This window comes from Acyrthosiphon pisum, chromosome A1 (assembly GCF_005508785.2).
Source record: "Acyrthosiphon pisum isolate AL4f chromosome A1, pea_aphid_22Mar2018_4r6ur, whole genome shotgun sequence".
NCBI lineage: Eukaryota > Metazoa > Arthropoda > Insecta > Hemiptera > Aphididae > Acyrthosiphon > Acyrthosiphon pisum.
The window spans coordinates 72,933,599-72,954,826 of NC_042494.1; the positions used below are offsets into that span (position 1 = coordinate 72,933,599).

The following is a 21,228-nucleotide window of genomic DNA, read 5'->3' on the forward strand; positions in this document are numbered from 1 at the left end:
TGTGCCTATATAGCTGTGTATTTACTCCACGTTTATAAGTGATACCAGACCACTTCCGCGAGAGAGCACTTAACTCAATTACCACCCTAAGCGCTTATGGTGACCGCGTGTGTCTTCTTCCGTTTTTACAACACTCCTGGGGACCACTGATGCTTTCATCTTTAATGCACTTCTCTTCATTTATCATACCGGAAACTGTTCAACTGCATGCGTATATATATATATATTATATATATAATCACGCACGAGGTACGCGAAACCGACCGTATACCACTTACCGTAATCCACAAAAACGGACGTTGTATATTCTTTCCTCCCCGCCTTACAAACTACATCATTTTTCAAAAGTTACACGCAAAAAAAAAACTATTTAGAAAATTATTTTCCCCCAATTTTATTATTTGGTTTCTGCCGCGACAAGGAATATAATTTATAAATAATTTATGAACTTCGTTTTAAAAATATCTATGTATATATTTTTCATTTAAAAAAAATATCAATAATAATTTATGTTTAGGTACGTATTTACCTACATATAATTTTAACTCATTATAATTATTACATCGTGAATTCCACTCGTTACTAGTTAGCCATATTATACCAGACGGTACCCATATACGTTCTATTTGTACCTGTATGAGAATATAAGTAATTTGTTTTATTACTTTCTGCTGTAGGCAACCTACTTATATTTATAGTTTATACCTACCTTTATATCCATTTTACCACAGAACATTATTGTCGTAATAAGTATTTGATAACGTTTAACAATAATTGAAGTGTATAGGTAGATACTCGTCGAATAAAAACTATTATAATAAGTGTTAATTTTATGATTTTAGTATGTTTTTAGGCGTGCGTGATGGTTATTTATTTGTAATTATATTCTACGGAAGTACACCACTCATATCGTAAATTGGTATAATAAAAAATGGATTCTTGATTTTATGTTGCAACAGTCAATCATGACGGTGAATATCAAAAAAAAAGTCTGTGATACAATATGTTTTGGTATATTATAATTTATAATATATAGTTATTATAAATAGAGCTAATAACTGTGTTTGTAGTTTTCTATTTTATGTAATAATGAGCTCAGAAGTGTGTTTTAAAAATCAAATATTGAAATATTTGCCTGGTGATAAATACCTATTATATTTAAGGGTCCCGGTGCCAGTTTTTCAAATTTTCCACAATTCTATAAAATTTGAAAATTCAATTTTATATTTTAGTTGATACCTCAATTATAAGACTAATTATAACTATTTAGGGGTGGTTAATAGGGTGTATTTTATCGAAAAAAATTACTTTAAGGGAAGCTTTATAGAATTGTCGGATTTCGATAATTTTTTTTTGTTAGAAAGAGGACAATTTTTTACAGGGCGGATAGAACTTCGATTTTTGATTACAATGCTAAAAACAAAAAGGAATTAAGAATTAAAAACATGTAAAAATTTGTAAAATTCAAAAGCTTATCATAGAACTCGTAAATAGAATATTGTAAATCAAAGTTCAATGCGCCCTGTAAGAAGTTTTCCTCTTTCTAACAAAAAAAAAATTATCAAAATCTGATCACTCTACGAGGCGTGAGAGTTTTTCCTGTAAGGCATGTTTTGGAGCAAAAAATAGGTCGCGCGCAGGCCCCTATAATAATCTGCCTATTAGTGTTGCGTATTTATGCGTGGATTTTCGGTTGTGTTGAAAAAAATAATTGGGAAAAATAATTATATAATATGGTTATTGCGAACAAATAAGTAATACCTACACATTTTATTGATGAAAATTATAACTATTAATAATAGGTATATTATGTGTTTAAAATTAAAAATTCGTATTAAATAAAATATCAATAATATTACTATTCATAAATGGGCACGTTATTTTTTACCGATCACTCTTAAATGCTAAATGATAATAACGTCATAAAAAATACATAAATAACTATCAAAATGCATGATTATAGGTATATTTATGACATGTTTTATTGAATTGTAAAAATTATAAACATCAATAAATACAGCTGATATTGATCGTCGAGACCACTGCTGGCTAAAATATTTTTATAATCGTCGTATAATACATAATATTATACATTATAAAGTTATTATGCGATACACTTAATAAGATACATAAAAATAATTTTGACAAAAAATATAATTGAACACATATTGTACAGCGTAAATAATATAGGAGGTACCTATATATTATTATTATCGATAATATAAGTATACACAATCGTGCATACCTGTGTATACCGATAAATACTTTTATACGAACTATATATAATTGCGGTGAGTCGCCACTGATGTGTATAATATGCGATAATCAGGACTCGCCGAGTAAAAAGAATAGTACGCGCGTACCTACATAATAATATATAAGCGATATAGCGGCGTAATAGGTCTAGCGTAGGATAATAATATAATAATAATATTTGTGAATCTCGTTGAAAAAATATATATGATGTAGATGGTTTTGTTTTTTGAGGCGGACAACAAGTGTTGTACTTAATAATATTTAAAAACAATTTAAAAAAAAAATGAAATCGTATCGTATGTCGTTATAGTGATAAATTATATGGCGCTCTCTCATATACGCATATTAAATAATATTATTTATGTTTATGGGGTGGTCTTAGTGGTTACATAATATCGCGGTATATACCTATATAAGCGTTACGCGCAGTATAATAAAAAACAGTTATATATATATACTATAATAATATATACCAAACACACTGTTCGGTGGGCGGTTGTCTCTCCGCGGCAGAGGAACGAGAGCCGAAAAGACAGAAAAAAAATGTAATAAATAATATAAAAAATATAAGAACGATGTTTAATAATATATAACAAAACGTAATAAAAACCTCGTCAGCGATGACGGTGGCGGAGTTTATGATGGTGTCGATGATGACGACTACGATGAAGATGCGCGATATATAGCTGATATAATATTATGAGCATGCTCATGCAGGCGCGTGCCGCTTGTACCTAATAATATATTGTATGTGTGATCCTATGGCTGCGGCGCGTCACAGCTTGTCAAAAGCCCTAGAATTGGTGAGCAACTCTCTGGTCAGCCTCCACGTCTGCTTGGCCGCGTTCTCCAGGCTGCCGGGCGCCTTGCCTTTGAAAAGGTCGACGTGCGGCAAGAAGTAGTGTGGGCACCGTCGGCATTGCAGACACGAGATGAGTTGCAGCAGTATGCCGTTGATGCGGTCGCTCAGGCACGGTTCATCCCACTCCATTTCAAGCGGGTGTTTCTCGCACTCGTACAGCAGCAGCGTCTTGATGTGGTAGTTGGTGACAGGGTTGCCGGGCAGATCTAGATGCCGGTCCCTGAGCGTTTTGAGCACGCTCAGGCACCGCTTGCGACAGCCGCCGTACATGAGCCGGTTCTCGACGTCCACGAACGACATGACCCACGCGTCGCCCTCGAGCGCCGACTGCTTACCGTGCAGTGTCACACATTCTTTGGACAGCAGGTCAAACCCCTCGGTCTTGACCTCGGCAACCAGGTTGGGGTGCGGCCATGGGATCTGCGGCAGTGGCCAGTGGGCGGACGACCGAGGCCATATGCCCGCGCACTTGAACGACGGTGTGATCTGCACCACGTACCGTTCACGGATCCGGAGCTTCACCTCGCTAGTATCGGCGATCATCTTGACCGAATCCCGGTACGCGCACTTATCGCAGGCTTGCGCCACTAGCGTCTGAAACCGGGATCGGATCTTGCGGGCAGACAGGTACCCCGACGCCGTGATAAACTCGACCCACAGGCTCATGCTCCGCTTGCGACCGTCGCTCAGCTTGAGCACCGCGCACCCGGGTAGCGACCCGTCGTCGACGAAGTTGAGAACGCCCATCTGGTTCAGGTAGAGCACGATCTCAAACTCGGTGGGCGACACCACGTCCAGACCTTCGTACCGGCCGTTGCATTCGACCAGCGACGATATGAACCGCGGCTCCTGAGCCTCCACCTCCCGGAGCACGTCTTGCACCACCTTGCACACCTCTCGGATCGTCTTCACCGCGGCCGTCTTCCGGACCATCACCCGTTCCGCCCAAAACTTGCCCAGCTGGTATGACATCTTCGTCTGGGCCGACAGCATGTCCTGTGGCACGAGCATCGCAGCTACTGCGGCTGTTGCACCGGCACCGTGTCGCATGTCACCTGCTTGCTGCAGGTCGGCGGCGGCGGCGGACCGCGTTCCCGTCACGACATGATGACCGTGCCAATATTATCAAAATAATATTATATGACACGTTTATTATATATATACGCGGACGGACGAGAAAACGAAACGATGTGTAGACTGATTGTGTTTGATATATAGATAGCGGCGGGTTCGCGTCGAGAATTATATAATGTCTTTAATATATGTGCGGTTGCGGATGCAGCGGGATACGCGATGATGATTTATTTATTGTGACATGAACGATAATATTAATATTGTTGTGGTCATGTGTAGTGCGATCGACGTTAGACGTGATACTGCGGTATAGTGCGGCGGCGGCGGCGGTGACGGCGGCCGCTCGGTGGAACCACGACAACGACGACGGTGTCGGATGGTGGCCCGCGTCGGGCGTTCCCGCTTGCTGGCGCGGTGGGGCGCGGTCCCGGGAGGCGTTGACTCCAGGGGAACGCCCATTTCGCGCGCGCGCTCGTCTCGCGGGACTATCGATCCGGGGCGGGTTCCAGGCCGCATACGACAAAATCGCTGTACGACCCGTTGATAATAATATAATATTCTTCGCCGCCGCGTCGCATACGACAGATTTTACGTCGCGACCGGTATGCCTTTTTGTCACTCTTTTTCCCCCTTTTTTGTTTTTTTCCCGTTTTGTTTTCGTTCCCGCGGTGCGCTTCTTTCCCGCATTACACGGATTCGTGTGCGTGTCTGCGCATAAGTCTTTTTCTTCGGATTTTTTTTTATCATTTAGACGTGTTTTTTTCAATCCATTTTATATTTATATACGTTACATTTGCAATATCCATATATCGAGCTCAAGTGTAAAGTATATTATATACAGAGTGTTGAACTATAAGGATGCTATCCCCACCCCCAATGTTTTCCTTTAATATTATGAACTTATATTAAGATTCTGAATTTTGGAATTTAAATATCCATATAAGTACATCTACATAATAATATATAGGTACTTATATAGGGACAGACCATGTTTTAAATCCTCCAGATTTTTTATACCTACTATATATACTTAATATAATATGAGTGCTATAGCTGTGGCGATACAAACTTCTGTTTTACAAATGAGAACCCGATTGAAAATTATTTAGATGATATATATAATGTTTTTGAAAATATTGATATACTCATTTAGGTATAGGTATAGGTACGTATACCTAATCTCACAGTTATTAAAATGTATATTATATAATTTATAATATAATATAATACATATAGGTAATTTAGTAATATAGCGGATCTAGTATTTATTATACTTGCATGAGACCTATATTTTACAAATTATTATAAATGTTGATGGATTAATATTAATTACTACGATTTTTATATAACCGCATATATCATGAACGTAGTATTATTATTATATTATTGTCACAAAGTTAAATAAATCGTTCGAATTTTGATTTTAATGCGTCCATAATGTTTAGGGGATTACCTGAGTTTCCAGAAGAATACTCGTACCTATTGACTTATTATAAGTAAGGTACCCACATAGGTACCTATAAAAATCTCGATAATTTGAAATATATTAGTCTTTAAGTTAGTATATATATATTGTGTACCTGCCTATCCACCTATTTAAAATTCACAATTTCAATAAATTCATTATTATAAAGGAAAAAATGCGGGGTTGAGCCTGCTCGGTGAATCACCCTGTATATATACAGATATAACTGATGCTGGCTGTAACCATTTCTCTTCTTCTCTCTATCACGTATTTTTGTTTCTTTCTGCGTGTGTATAGGTATATATAATATATACACGCATAAACGCACGCATGCTCGGCAGGAAATTCGATACTTTTTTTTACCCTCGAAACGACGCGTTTTCATAATTTATTATACGAGCCAAATAGATATACTGATGTGTGTGTGTGCGGTGTTTGGTGTTTTTTTTCTTCATTCCGACTGTCTGCGCAGTCTTTATTGCTGCAGGAGAGTGCAGTATTCGTTACATATTATTATATAATATATATTTGTGTGAGTGCGTGTGTGTATATTTATGTGTATGACTATCCCCAAAGTTTAAACGATTATATTATATACATATAATAATATATGTCCTATGTATTATAAGTGTGTGTTTTATAATTTGATGTGTATAATATATGAATAGGTAAACGTCTATTTTTACTCATATTATTCATCCCGTCGATATAAATGGTTACAAGTAATTAATGTTTTACAACAAACGATTTTACATAAATTATACTTTATTATTTGTTTATTGATTGTATATTATATATATATAGGTATACACATATGAGGTGGTGTCATTTTTTATCGGCACCTATATATAATCGTACTTATATAGATTTAGATAGGTACTTCCGAAAACGTTATTTAGGTAATGAAAACGTTCAAGACAAGTTGTTCAATAAATTTATATAATATATAGCTATATAGGTATAAGCGTTTTAAGATTACCTATCGTATTTTTTTTTTTTTTTAAATACGAGATCGTTTGAAGAATTGTATTACATAATACGCATATTCTCAAATAATAGCTATCTATTAATCGTAACTTTAACACATTTTATATTCGATTATTATACCATAAAATTAGATTTTATGTCTAGTTAGATAAAGGTAGGTACGTTTAAATTAACCGGTCGCAGTGTTTTTTTTTTTTTATTAGGTGACATAATAGCCATTGGGAAACTTATAGTTATTTCTTATAGGTAATCTTATGTATTAATTTGTAACACTTGGTTTCTAAAAGCCGTATATTTAACCTTTTAGTAGTACATACTATATATTAGCCAAATAATTAGGTGTAGATACCTAGGTATATAGTGCACGGTGCACATATTTATACAGATGACTTAAACGACAATGTTTATTATTAATTTGATATAAATATCAGTTCTCATCCACATCAGCATAGCATGTAAAAAAAACAATAGTTAATAATTATTTATCTATCTATATTCTATATATCTATAACATACGCCGATAAGTTCTAATTTTTATCGATATTTTTGCACATTTATTCGTTAAATAATATACTTATATGTAGACAATTAAATAAATAAACTACTCTTATATCATACTTATTCAGGACTTATATAAGTTGGTAATAATATTAATATATCATGAAATAAAGTAAAATATATCACATATATTTATGTCAACCGTGCTTGCGAGACATATATTATTAGGCATACCTACCTATAGGGTGCATCCGAATTGCGTGTGCAGGCAGGAAAAATTAAAAACTATATAACGATCAAGAAATGTACGTGAGATTTATTTTTGGTGAGCCCGAGTTGCGTGCTGCGTTAATGATAACTAACATAATATCACGCGCGGTATTTACTTAATTAATTTTATCGTAGATCTTTATTAAATATTAGATATATAGATAAGTAGGTATAGTATGGGTAGGTATTGTTAAATATTCGAAGAAGAGAAATGAGGATCTAATATGTCAAAATGTATATCTCACTGCTATTTATTCCATTCAAAACCGTCAGTAAAAATATTGCATTTCTGCAGTATCACACGGTCGATAATATATGGATTAAATACTATATATTTAGTGTCTCGAGCTTTACATCCCATTTTGCAGTGTATTCTGCAACGGTTTCGAAACGAAGCATATATATATAGTTATCCTGTATTTACATCAGCTTATAATTAGATTGTAACGGTGTAGCAATATTAGTGTAATTTATTTTAACAATAATTTTTCTATAATGGGGTGTAATAGTAAGTATAGAAATATAATATGTACTTATTGTACCTATACCAAAGTATAGATACCCATATAGTATACGTTACCTATTCAGAATAGGCTATATTCTAATAAAAACACTCCAAAAAACTAAACGAATTAAAAAATGAATAAAAAATAAAATGAAATATATTTATCTGCAATTTCCATGGTTCAAATTCATATAGTTTGTTCTTGTACTTTTTAAAAAAGAGTCAACTCGAATTATCAATATTATCAAAGAAGTTATCGGTAAAAAATGTAACCGCATTATTGTTTTATATTAATATATAAGAAATTTCTTATGCCGTTTATAGCTAAAAAGACAAGTGCACTTGGTTCATTCTAAATTAATTACATAAATAATATTTACAATAGGTAGATTATCGCCACTATACATTCCTGCATGATATATTAAAGTCTAATTAAATTTTGGTGTTTTGTGTAACTATATATATATATATTTATCCATTATATTTTTTTCTGTTAAGGTCAGACGTTCATATGATATCTAATAAAAATGTCATCAGATATTATAAGCTTAGGTATAGGTACTTTATATGTAATTGTAAATGTTTTTTTTTTTTAATTCTCATTTATAATATTTAGGTACCTATATTATATTATAATAAATAATATTATTTTCTAATCCAAAATATAAATGTGGATACTGGCCACTGGGTATATAATATGTATTATACAATATAAGTTTAAATAGGTAAGTAAAGTTTTTAGTTTGGAATATAAATAATATGTTCATAAATTCATAAAATATTCAAATAAGCTCGGCGTTCTGTGACCTATTGAATATCAAGAAACCATGATAAGTAAAACATTTTAAATTCTTAAATTAAATTAATTGATTTAGATTATATTATTATCTTTTTTTTTTTTAAGAAAATAAAAGCTTCGATAACGGGACCATTGGCTTATTTTCTTTTACATTATTATCTCTTAATAGGTATATCTATAGATAAAAAAAAATGTATTGGTTATATTGGAACATTGTAATTTATTTTATTAATATAGGTACCTACCTATATTTCGAATAATAATATTATTTAATATAGTTCATATTATAAGTATACGAAATGTATTATGTAAATACTATTGATATAATATTATGACATTTACAGTATTCGTTTGTACATTAGATACACTCCCTTAAATTTTTTGTAATTTATTTTTGAAATCATCTTTTGTAGCTATATATCAATCATATTATATGCCTATAGTAATTCTAATAAATTTTATTTTTTCGAGTAAGTATCATATATTATAGGTATAAAATATAACACTTTATGATACAAATAAACTCATAATAGGTACCTAGGCGTATATCGCATATAGCGTTAGGTATTTAGGTACCTATAAATGATTTGATTTTTCAAATAATTATTTGTCCTTATACAGCTACTTAACCAGCTACCTATATATAAGTAGGTAGGTACCTATGTATAGATAATGCTTCTTGTCTATATTTTGTAGTAGGTATAACCTGCAATCATAATATATTATAAATTATAATATAATATAACATATTATGTATTCTATCATATATTCATATAATTATAAAATTAAAAAATACAAGACATTTAAATATTTCCAGTAATTTTATTTTTCTATTTCACTTAGTATGTAGGTAGGTATATATATAATATTGTTTATAAATAATGTATTCTATTTATATAGGTATTTATAAAATATTTACAAACACAATATAATAGGTATTATTATGAGCTATTAAGACATTAAAAAGAAGAAAGCCGATAATTAAGAATATATGTATAACAATAATATCCGTCTATAAATCGCATATATAGTAAAAAAGTCAATCTTATCAATAATTGTATCAGTATAATAAGTAATAATAATACATGTAATAAATAACTATTAAGTACCTACCTACGAACAAAATTATATAGCATATTGTATTTAATATTATATAATCGTTCTACTACATCTAATATTGCACACATACAACAAAAACGAAAAAAAAAACAATATTATTGTAACTTAAGGATTAAAAAAAAAAAATATGTAATAAAATAGAAGTAGGTATAATAATTATTATAGTACTAATAACGATATAGGTAGAATAATATAATAATCATAAATAATATGATATAATAAACCATTGATGATCACACGTGAGTATGCCATACATAATGTATATATATTATAAATATACCTAAATATGTAACGTAAAGTGCGTAAACTACAGAGGATAATCGTTGTCGGTTCTACAATATATAGAGATCTTTCTGGGCGGCTGCATTGCATTTAAATTTAACTATAATAAATTAATAATAATAATGTATTATATAATCATCATCACGCATTGCGACTTCCGCATGTATTAATATAATACCTATATAATAGGTAGGTATATAAAATAGTATATAAAATATTATATAACATTAAGTATATTATTATATATAATATATATATATATATCTCATCGATTTCAGCGTCCGACGGAAACGCGTTGACTAGCTATTATTAGGTGTGGCGTATATAGTAATAATATTATATTATATAATTTAATAGGTACTAAATTGTACGTAATATATTATATTGTATACGCGAACGCGATTTGATGTGAAAAAAAATAAGGTGAAACCTCTGATTATAATAATACACCTCCGAATAACGGACGATAAACTTTCGTAGTTACCGATCGATAGAGCGTGTCCCTCGTGACCATAGAGGTTTCACTCTGTAATAACTAAACACACACATAATGACAATAAATTATAATAATATAACGTTATACAAAATATACGCGTCGAGGCGGACGGGCCGCGAGGTCCCTCAGAGCTTGTCGAAGGCCCTGGAGTTCGTGAGTATCTCTCGGCTGAGGCGCCACACGTGTTTAGACGCGCTCTCCAGGGATGCTGGGGTCTTGCCCTTGAACAGGTCCAGGTGCGGGATGAAGTAGTGCGGACACCGGCGGCACTGCAGGCACGAGATGAGCTGCAGCAGTATGCCGTTGATGCGGTCCGCGATGCCGGTCTCCTCCCACTCGGCGTCCCGCGGGTGTTTCTCGCACTCGTACAGCAGCAAGGTCTTGATGTGATAGTTGGTGATCGGGTTGCCGGGAAGGTCCAGGTGCCTGTCCCTGAGCGTCTTGAGAATGCTCAGGCAACGCTTCCGGCAGCCGCCATAAAGCAGCTGGTTCTCGACGTCAGTGAAGGACATCACCCACGCGTCGCCCTCCATTGAGTTCTGCTTTCCATGCATGATAACGCTGTCCTTGGACAGCAGGTCGAATCCCTCGGTCTTGACCTGCACGATGAGGTTGGGATGCGGCCACGTGAGCTGCGGCACCGGCCAGTGGGCGGCTGACCGCGGCCACACGCCCGCGCACTTGAACGACGGTGTGATCTGCACCACGTACCGGTCCCGGATCCGGAGCTTCACCTCGCCCGTGTCCGACATCATCTTGACCGAGTCCCGGTACGCGCACTTATCGCACGCTTGTGCCACTAGCGTCTGAAACCGGGACCGGATCTTGCGGGCCGACAGGTACCCGGACGCCGTGATGAACTCGACCCACAGGCTCATGCTCCGCTTGCGGCCGTCGCTCAGCTTGAGCACCGCGCACCCGGGCAACGACCCGTCGTCGACGAAGTTAAACACTCCCATCTGGTTCAGGTAGAGCACGATCTCAAATTCAGTGGCCGACACCACTTCCAGGCCCTCGTACCGGCCGTTACACTCGGCCAGCGAAGATATGAACCGCGGCTCCTGAGCTTCCACCTCGTGCAGTACCGTCTGCACCACCTTGCACACCTCCCGCACCGCCTTGGCTGTGGCCGTCTTCCTAGTCTCCACCCGTTCCACGCAGTACTTGTTCAGCTGGTACAGCATCTTGGATTGTGTGGCCAACATGTCCGACGGCAACAGCATGCCCGCGGTCAGCCGTATGCGCGAATCCCGTCACGATAACCGCCGTGTAGGTACTATTACGCGTATATATGTATATTAGGTAGTATACGGTTTCGCGCGCACGATATAAAAGCAGTATTCTACAATCTGTAGAATAGTCGGTCACTGCAGCCGTAATGTACTGATCTGGTGGCGATGTGGCTGTCGCGTGCGGCCCGCGTGATCCGTTCGGTCCGTTTGCGCGCGTGCGGCGGCTGCGTCGGGCGATCAAACTGCCGGGTCGCCGCCGGGTTCTCGACCCACCGGTTACAGTGGCCACCCAGGTCACGCCTACCCGACCAATGGCGTGCGACCCGCCCGTCGCGCGCGCCGCCGCGGATCGATATCGGCGGCGTCGTCGGCGGTCGGATCGCAGCTACACAGTGCTCTGTAATCGCGCCTTTTTCCCCCCTTCGCCCAGAACCACAGTCGTATATCTTATACCAATAATATAGGATAGTGTCGTCTATATCCATTTGTTCGCTTTTTCTTCGAAGCCTACTCCGTATACGTTTAGTAATAATATAATATTTACTATCATAATATCAGCTATATATATTATATAGCTGCATAACCTACAGACTTTGACCGGGAGAAATATAACAAACTTGAAACACAGTGCTATATATTGGTGTACCTAGGTTTTAGTGTGACATCGGTATGTAACTCTCTTTGTGAACTATTAATTCGACCGAGAATATAATATATATTAGCTACAGCTAGGATTCCTGTGACGGATAATTGGATGTAGGCCACTCGGTAGGTATCTATATTTATTCGAACGTGCAGGTTCAAATCACTTTCTATATAAACTTTCCTGATATAACTCTAAGAACGATATCTTAAACTTCCGTCAGAATTGGTTGAGAAGTTTTTGAGTCTATATATATAATATAATGATGTACATCAAATATAGGTACTGACATAGCATTTTGTTATTGTACGCGTATTTACATAATATATGCAGGTATAATTATTATAATTATATCTTTTATTTATAAGAAATTCCCATAGGAACGCATGGAAACGGTCAGCTATAGTATACGTATACCAATTTTTAAATAAAAATTAAATGTTTGGTTTTCGTGAACCCAAACGAATTTTATATGTGAGCCACCCTATATAGGATAACAACCTATAAATAGGTATATGTGCGCCTATAAAGTACTTATCATTATAGTTTCCTAGTCTATAGGTAAGCCCAGCCCTAATATACAAACGTATATATAGGTTATTTGTATATATACCTATATATATTATAGTAGGTTCTGGTTCGTTTGTGTATTCTGTTTTTATTTTTTTTTTCTGAAAATATTCTCTACTCCGCGAACAGGTGCGAAGACTTAGCGGTTTTATAGTTCTCACACGACACTTTCGTAAAAGGTATTCGCATATACACGTGCGCTTATAAGTATATAGGCGCAGGCCTTACCTATACATAGTGCAGTGGTGTGTGTAAATCGTTATACGAGTTTCGTTCCAAATACAATGGCTCGTTTCGAACCTATATATATTTGTTAAAATAATGACGACTTAAATGCATATTATAATATTTACGTATTAGGTAGTAGCTGGTATAGAAGCGGTATATGTATCAGTACTTACATAATATATAATATAATATGTATAATATGCAGGCTGCGGTTAATATATATATATATATATATATAGTCTTTGCATATTATATATTATACAACACAATATATATATATATATCATATTATGAATGTGTTTGTGGTCGAGCGCGGTAAGTTTTTTTTATATTCTCACATAGATTCGCCGATGCAATATATACCGTTTGATATATCGTCTAAATATAGGCATAAGGAAGGTACGTATAGTATTATAATGTGACTGTATGTAAATCTTCACTCACTACTGCAGGCCGCAGTATTACATTCATTGGTCGTATTTGTCTTGTGAAACTCTTCTAATTGACTGGAATTTCTATACGCATTCCGCATATTATTCTGCGGCCAAACGGTGTGATCCATAAATGTCTCGTTTAATACATGCAACTATGTAGGTAAATGTGCATTGTTTTCGTGTGTAGGTGCCTATTATAATTTACACATATTACACATATTTTATACAATTATCATTTGTATCGTATATAGGTTACTAGTTGCTAAAACGATTTTAAAAAATCAGTTTACGCTAATAATAATCAGGTCATTTAAAGTTTAAACTCTATAACGTATAATTACACATTATTATATACCTACTACTTACCAACTATATATAGAATAAAATTGTACATATCTATATATACGAGTATTTTACTCGAATTAACCTTCCACTTTCCATAGTTATTAGTGGGCCCTATATATAGGGTATGTAAATCTAATGTTTCATAATAATATGACTATGCATAAATCGCATAATGTATATATACATTATATATAATGTTTTTTTTTTTTAATTGTTTGCATTTTGTTTTATTGATAGAAAATTAAAACATAAAAATATATCAATACTACCTCATATTTTTTATGAATACATTTTCAATAATTAACTTTTCATTATTTCCAGTGATTTAATTATAAAGTTATAAATTATACCTTCATAGGTATATCATGATTTATTTCTATTTTAGAGGTGAATATATACGCATAAACTTCAACTATTATGCACATATTATAATATTAAGTTTGCACTTTGCACTTAATATAAACATAAATAGTAACTATACCTACCCATATAATATAATTTCTGATTTATGTAACCTACCTTGAATTTTTCTTATATAGCTAATAGAAAAAGCTGATGTAACAGAATAAATATGTATCTCATAATATATACATTATACCTATATAATACTTAATGGAACACATTAAATAGTATAAATGTTTATAACTATTGTGCAGTGTTCATACACATGTATATAATACATTTATATTAACAATATTACATATACGGTTGTATCTAAAATTTTTCCTTACACTTTATACCTTCCTGGTATATAATACTATGATAATTAATGCTGTTATTTTTTTATTTTTTTATATAAAATTAATATTATGTCTCACCAGAAAACATGTATTTCTAATTACTAGTTTAAGATGCATCGTATTGGCGTAGGTATATTATATATTCGATAAAAATATGTGATGTACCTATAACTCTTATATATATTATATAATTTAAGACACAAATATATAAATCTATATATTTTTTTTTATATATGTGTAGGCTCAAATTTATACTGAAAGAGTCATTAGATAAAAATGCAAATGTATAGAACTGACTCGTTTATGTACGTTTTTGTAAAATATAATATTTGCATTTCAAAATAAATATTATATTTAAATTGTATATAATGCACATTTTCGAAACATGTGATACAATGAAAAAAAAAATAAAAACACTTTTATTTCATATTTGTTCAATATAATAACATTTGTTTTAATTTTTCAATTGGTGATCTGCCGATAGCGATATTACGGCGTATAAGTACAGGCCGTCAGATCGCGCAAACTGCGGAAAATTATAGTGAATATTGGAAGCGACCTGTCGCTACTATTACGTCGATTTTTGATTACCTACACGCGCACTGCACGCACATATATGTACATTTTATTTACTTATTAAGTCTAAGTCCGTCCCCTCTGTGAAATGGTCGGCGCTTTATATATATATATATATATATATATACATCTCTCGTAATCCTTGGGACCGGAGTTACGGTCGCGATCTTATACAGTATATATGTGTGTATAATGTATATACCAGTATATATATATGTGCGCGCGCGTCCTCGTGGGGGATGAACGTCACTTCGGATTACTGTGGCAATTTGTCGTCGTCTCTGGTGGCGTAGAGCATATCTCTGGGGGGCGCTCGCGAAACTCAATACAATGGAAAATATTACTTTTCTTGTAGTTTTATAATATGTATATAGGTATAATATAGTTCTGGTGTGGGGGTTTGTAAAAGTATAACGACTATAGAAATAAAACAAACACATTATGCGGAAGGAGCGCGTGTACATCATATAGAATATATATGCGTATGATTATTACAATATAATAATTGTAATAAAATAATAATTGATTGCCTGTATACCCAGGGTTAGTTCATTAAGTTCACAAAAAAGTGAGACTATCAATCTGCGAATAAAACCAGTCAAATCCAAATACTCATCAAAAATACGGTTAGATAAATAATGTATACTTATTTTCGGCTTGTTATGAAATTCTGCGTTTATATAGTGCAGTATTTGCATTAAATAGATATAATAATATTAAACGTTGATCACTTATCTTTCAATTGGCAATTAGTAGGTATAACTGTACCGGTATATAAAGTGGCTCATCGTTGCGATCGTTTTATATATATATTTATATAAGTTACTATACAGCCGTCTTGGCGTCTTGTATATAGTATTATAATGATATAAATTCAAAAACATTAGTATTTGCATTTAAATAACAGTGATTTTAGTGCTTGACATGCAAATTAGCAATTATAATGTGATTACGGAAAATAATATTATACTGTGTTCATTTAATATGTATTTTTTATATGAAAACCATCAGCATTTATAATTGTTGTAAAAAACAATTTTAATTGATAACAATATTTTTTTATTACTTATTTTGAATTATGATATAATTTAGTTTAAGTGCAATATAAATCGAAATTCGGATGTGTATAGCTTATGAATTGGGAATAACTGTGTTTAAACTTTTATAGAATTTAGATATAATTGGATAGTGAGGTAAATACCACAAATAAATTAGTCTTCCACTCCGCTCGTAAAAACTTTTAAATGTTTATTAGTTATAAACTTATAACTTATCACTAATAAACTATATATACTTGCTTAAAATTTGATTTTTATATATAGATCAAAATACCTACATCGAAAAATATTCTGCTCCGAACTAAGCAATTAAAATTGTGTATACCTATCAATAGAGTAAACAAGATTAAACAAATGTTACGATAAAAATAGTAGAATATTAATTTTTAGAAAAAGAATATTGTTTTTAACGACTTAAAAATATGTAAAAAAAATATATATGTTCAAAAACGTTAATTAATTTCTGAAATAATAATGAGCGTGTCTAGCGTTAAATGGATCACCCGTATACCTCGTATAGATATATGTTTATACCTACCAATATATAATATTAACGAGAAAAGCAATTTATGTATATATATAAAAAAAAAGAAGCTGTGCAGCCTATATATAATATAGTAATATGCAGTTATATATATATGTGTGTTGCCGGGCCACCTCGTCGTCGGAACAACAGCGCCGCGGATGAGGGGCATAAATCACCAAAGGACGCGGTGGCGGTGACGGGGCACCCATTAGCCCCGTCGGTGGCGCGATTATTTTTGGAACCAGCGTATGTGCTATCCGTGTGATTTTAGCGATCGTGTGTGTGTGGCGCCTATCCTGCGACGTGCTCGGTTCACGCCATAATAATAATAATAATAATAATAATAATAATAATATATACCGTCGAGTGTATAATAATAATATTTTCTCGTGTTTTGTGTGCGGTGGTGATTATGTGTATATACGCACGAAACTGCGGTTGATATTCACACGGCCGCCGCTGTGACCCTCCCCCGGTGGCAAATATTAATTGTATATACCTCATCTAACGCTGCACGCGTGTTTTAAGTGTAATCGGCCAGTATCATATGATATATTATTATATTCGTGTCATCAGACGGTACGAAATGAGAATATCAATTAATAAAGGCGTAACATGCCAACCCCACCCACACACCCACCTCACATAACATTATTCTCGTATATATATTGTTGGTGTCTTAATGTAAACCGGATGATCATTGCACCTAGCTACTTTTTTTCAATTTATTTTTTCCAAAATTCTAAATCAGCTGATACCGAAATATATATAGAGGTACCTATATAATATATATTAATTTAAAAAACTGAATAGTTAGACATATATTGTATGTCACTCGTGCTATACGACCCGAATATATTTGATATATAAGTGTACTGTATATGGGGTATAGTTAAGGAGTAAATGAGTAATGATAGGTATATATTTATTGTATGGCATTGTATCTTTCATAGTTTTATCTTTAATATTACGCAGATTACGATAAAGTTTATACGCACGACACTCCTATAAGTAAACTACATAATATTATAATTTTACCACTGTTTTCTATAAAATTAATAATAGTCTGCCGTCTAAGAATGTAAGATAACAGTGATGATCGTGACGGATAATCCACTGTGGTTTTTGTACGAACAAGACTACCTATTCGAATAATGATTATACCGAGACTAGAAAATGCTAGTTTATAACTTCAAACAATATAGGTTTACCTACCTGCCGGTTTAATCTAACAAATGTGTTTTGTTATTTTCGAAGTTTAATTCTTATGTATCGCATGTACCTATATAATATTATGTCACTTGTATTTTTTTCAAAAAAACCAAAAAATGTATTTTGTCTGTCCTTGTAATAAGAATTTTATTTTCTCAAATGTACCTATATGCTGATTCTGCAGTATCTCAAGTCGCAGTAGTGATGATGATAGTCGTCGATATAATTATTATTAACAATAATAATATATAATACCTATATTGCTCGAGAAATATATTATTCATCGGACCAAAATATAATTATTCGGACAGTATAATCGTATTACACGGTAACACGCCACCACGGTCGGACGTGCGTAAAATATAATATTATACCGTCGGAAAAAATTCCATTTCACAACTGAACGGTTTTCGGCACGTGTACGCCTCTATTTATGCGTGATGTACAACGACTGGACAGGAATTCGACTCGGAGATTTAGCGCGACTCTGTGTGTATATAACGATGATATAATAAATAAGCGTACCGTTTTTTCGATTTTCGAAAAATGTATCTCGTTGGCCGCGTGCAGTTTATTACCATAAAATAATATATCGTAGAATGGTGCGCAGTCCCAAATAAAATAACGTCGTCGCGTGTGCAGCGCAAGTAGACCTGTCTCTTTGTCTCTCTCTCTCTTTCTCTCTCTGTCACACACACGCGGACTTGAGTGAATAAAATGTGCGTATACAGGATAATAATAATTATCGCAGGACGAAGGAGGCGGCGGCGGCGGTGGTCCTGCAGGCTGTGTTTTGTGTGCGGACGGCGACCATCACGGCCCGTAGGCCACCGGGGAATTGTCATCGCCTAGACACAACATCCCTAATAAATTACCGGGGAGGTTCGTCCTATTAAAAACACGTGCTGCAGCAGATATAATATTTCACATCGAAAACGACTGAGGACTTGTTTATTTTACTCGCGTATAGTCTGCGGCCCTCTAATTATGTACGATTTGTATACATGCAGATGATTATATAATATATAATATACATACAACTATATTGTATGTATATAGTATTATATACGTACATATTTTCTTCACTTAAATTATAAATATATTAAATCCAAAAGTTTAAAGCCAAAAAATAGAAACCTGCTGGTGCTATTTTTTAATAGGTAGTATTATTTTACAACGTCAAACAAATAATATACAATAGTACATAGGTACACATTTAGGACAATAATAGTGGACTGCAGCAGCTATTCAGTATTATAATCTCTCATCTACAGGCGTGAGCTCCATAATATAAACAGTCACGCCCGGCCACTCGCGATATTTATAACAATTGGTTTTTCGCCATTATACACACTTAAAATAATGAAGTGTACAATTTACATAATATTATACCTATATACCGCTTAAAAAAAAACATAAAATGTGATCATTTATGTAATAGGCACCTATATAATTTGTATCCAGGATTCTATATTAAATCCCGTTCTCTTAAAGTTATTTAATTTCATAATAATATAATTATTCTCAACACACTATTTATTTTTAGAAATCATACGGCCAATTTAATTTTTGTTTATCTAACGAGACTAAACGCGCGCGTATATTACTTAATTTATTCGTAGGTACCGTTTATAATTTATTTGATCTTTAAACGAAGTTAATGAGTCCAAAACGGCGGGATAAGTTTATTTTCGTTTTTTACCCCCGTTATGTATTACACGTGTCTGTCCAAAAAATAATTGACCATCGAAATTTAATTTCGCGTTTCATTTAGTTCATCATTATTTAAACATACACACATACGAATACGCTTTTATTTAAATGTATCTTTACATACATGATATATATAACTCGCTGCCTATACCATCTACATGGGCACTGTGCAGACCAACAACTGTTTAATATAAGACGTGCACATTAATACCGTAGCCATAAATTCCGATCTTAACGACTCCTTGTTTCTGGATCGGTCCGAACTCCGAATGCTCGCGAGCTTCAAACGACAGTGTGTATTTTACAATTTAATATTATTCCGTTTTAATTTTATAATAATATCATCTGTAGTCATATATAGGTACATGCATATGTATAAAAACTACGCGTATTATTAATATCTCTTGCGAGTTCGTTATTCCTATACTGACGATATAATATAATATGCGCGTATACAGAATAACGTCATCCGGTTGCGGCAGCGTGGTAATTATTTTTATTTTATCATAGTTGTAACGATAATTTTAATATTTTGTTATTATTATACAAATATAACGACTTGTTTTTGTAACTGCAGTGCCGTAGTAATCATAGTAACCATAATAATATACACCTATTATAGCTATATATATAACACAATAATATATTATATTATGTATTAATGCAGTGTATGTGTAGGCACTACTTCGTATAATATAGTAGCTGGAAAATACGTCACAAACTCATAACCGCGTTCGTCATTTGACATTTGACAGTTTTGCGTTTAATTTCCTGTATAAAAACCTTCGTGTCTGTATGTATGTTGTATAGAATATATGTTGTATAATGTGTACCTTTCCGGCGTCTAGGTACAAGCTATAGTATTATATTTAAAAGTAACATGCATGATGTGTGGTCCTTCTTCGCCGCAGCGTACGCGTTATAGACTATTTTTTTATTTAATTTATTCATCGTTATTCCGTTATCCTTACGCATATAATAATATTTTGTGTTTCGGCTCATGATGATATAATATAATTCGTAGATGGTCGTGGCCTTTTCCTCATCGAGTTCAATGATATTTCGTATTATTTCCCATACATAATGGGTACCTATAATACGCGGTCTGCAGCGCAGTTCGCACTCTGCAGTGGGTGGCAATAATAGTTCTTATTACTTATTAGGTTAAATGGCTCCGTGTTGTATAATATTAAATAAATGGAAAAGACGTTGAACGAAACAGATAATACGGTAAATATACCCGAGAGTGACGTTTGACGTCTGCCAAGCTTACTTTTCGCACAAACATTCCACAATAATCTACAACAAAACTGGTATATTGGAATTCGCGCTGCTCTA

The 21,228-nt window shown here is 33.9% G+C and overlaps 3 protein-coding genes across 7 annotated transcripts in view; 1 reads left to right on the top strand and 2 right to left on the bottom strand.

Moving 5' to 3' along the window:
- The window catches only part of LOC100163425 (neurobeachin), a 171,270-nt gene that overhangs the window by 124,244 nt on the left and 25,798 nt on the right, over window positions 1–21,228 (top strand). The gene's annotated exons all lie outside the window — the stretch shown is intronic.
- LOC100167513 (protein mab-21-like) lies at window positions 1,756–5,270 on the bottom strand. Its single transcript, XM_003245387.4, has one exon. It carries the CDS (start codon window positions 4,166–4,168, stop codon window positions 3,032–3,034), a length of 1,137 nt encoding a protein of 378 aa, XP_003245435.1. The 5' UTR covers window positions 4,169–5,270; the 3' UTR covers window positions 1,756–3,031.
- Window positions 9,549–13,490, bottom strand: LOC100165483 (protein mab-21-like). Its single transcript, XM_001949413.5, has one exon. The coding sequence runs from the start codon at window positions 11,834–11,836 to the stop codon at window positions 10,739–10,741; it is 1,098 nt and encodes a 365-aa protein (XP_001949448.1). The 5' UTR covers window positions 11,837–13,490; the 3' UTR covers window positions 9,549–10,738.

Coding starts and splice junctions, on each gene's coding strand:
- LOC100167513 (XM_003245387.4), bottom strand. CDS start 4,168: ATGCGACACGGTGCCGGTGCAACAGCCGCAGTAGCTGCGATGCTCGTG.
- LOC100165483 (XM_001949413.5), bottom strand. CDS start 11,836: ATGCTGTTGCCGTCGGACATGTTGGCCACACAATCCAAGATGCTGTAC.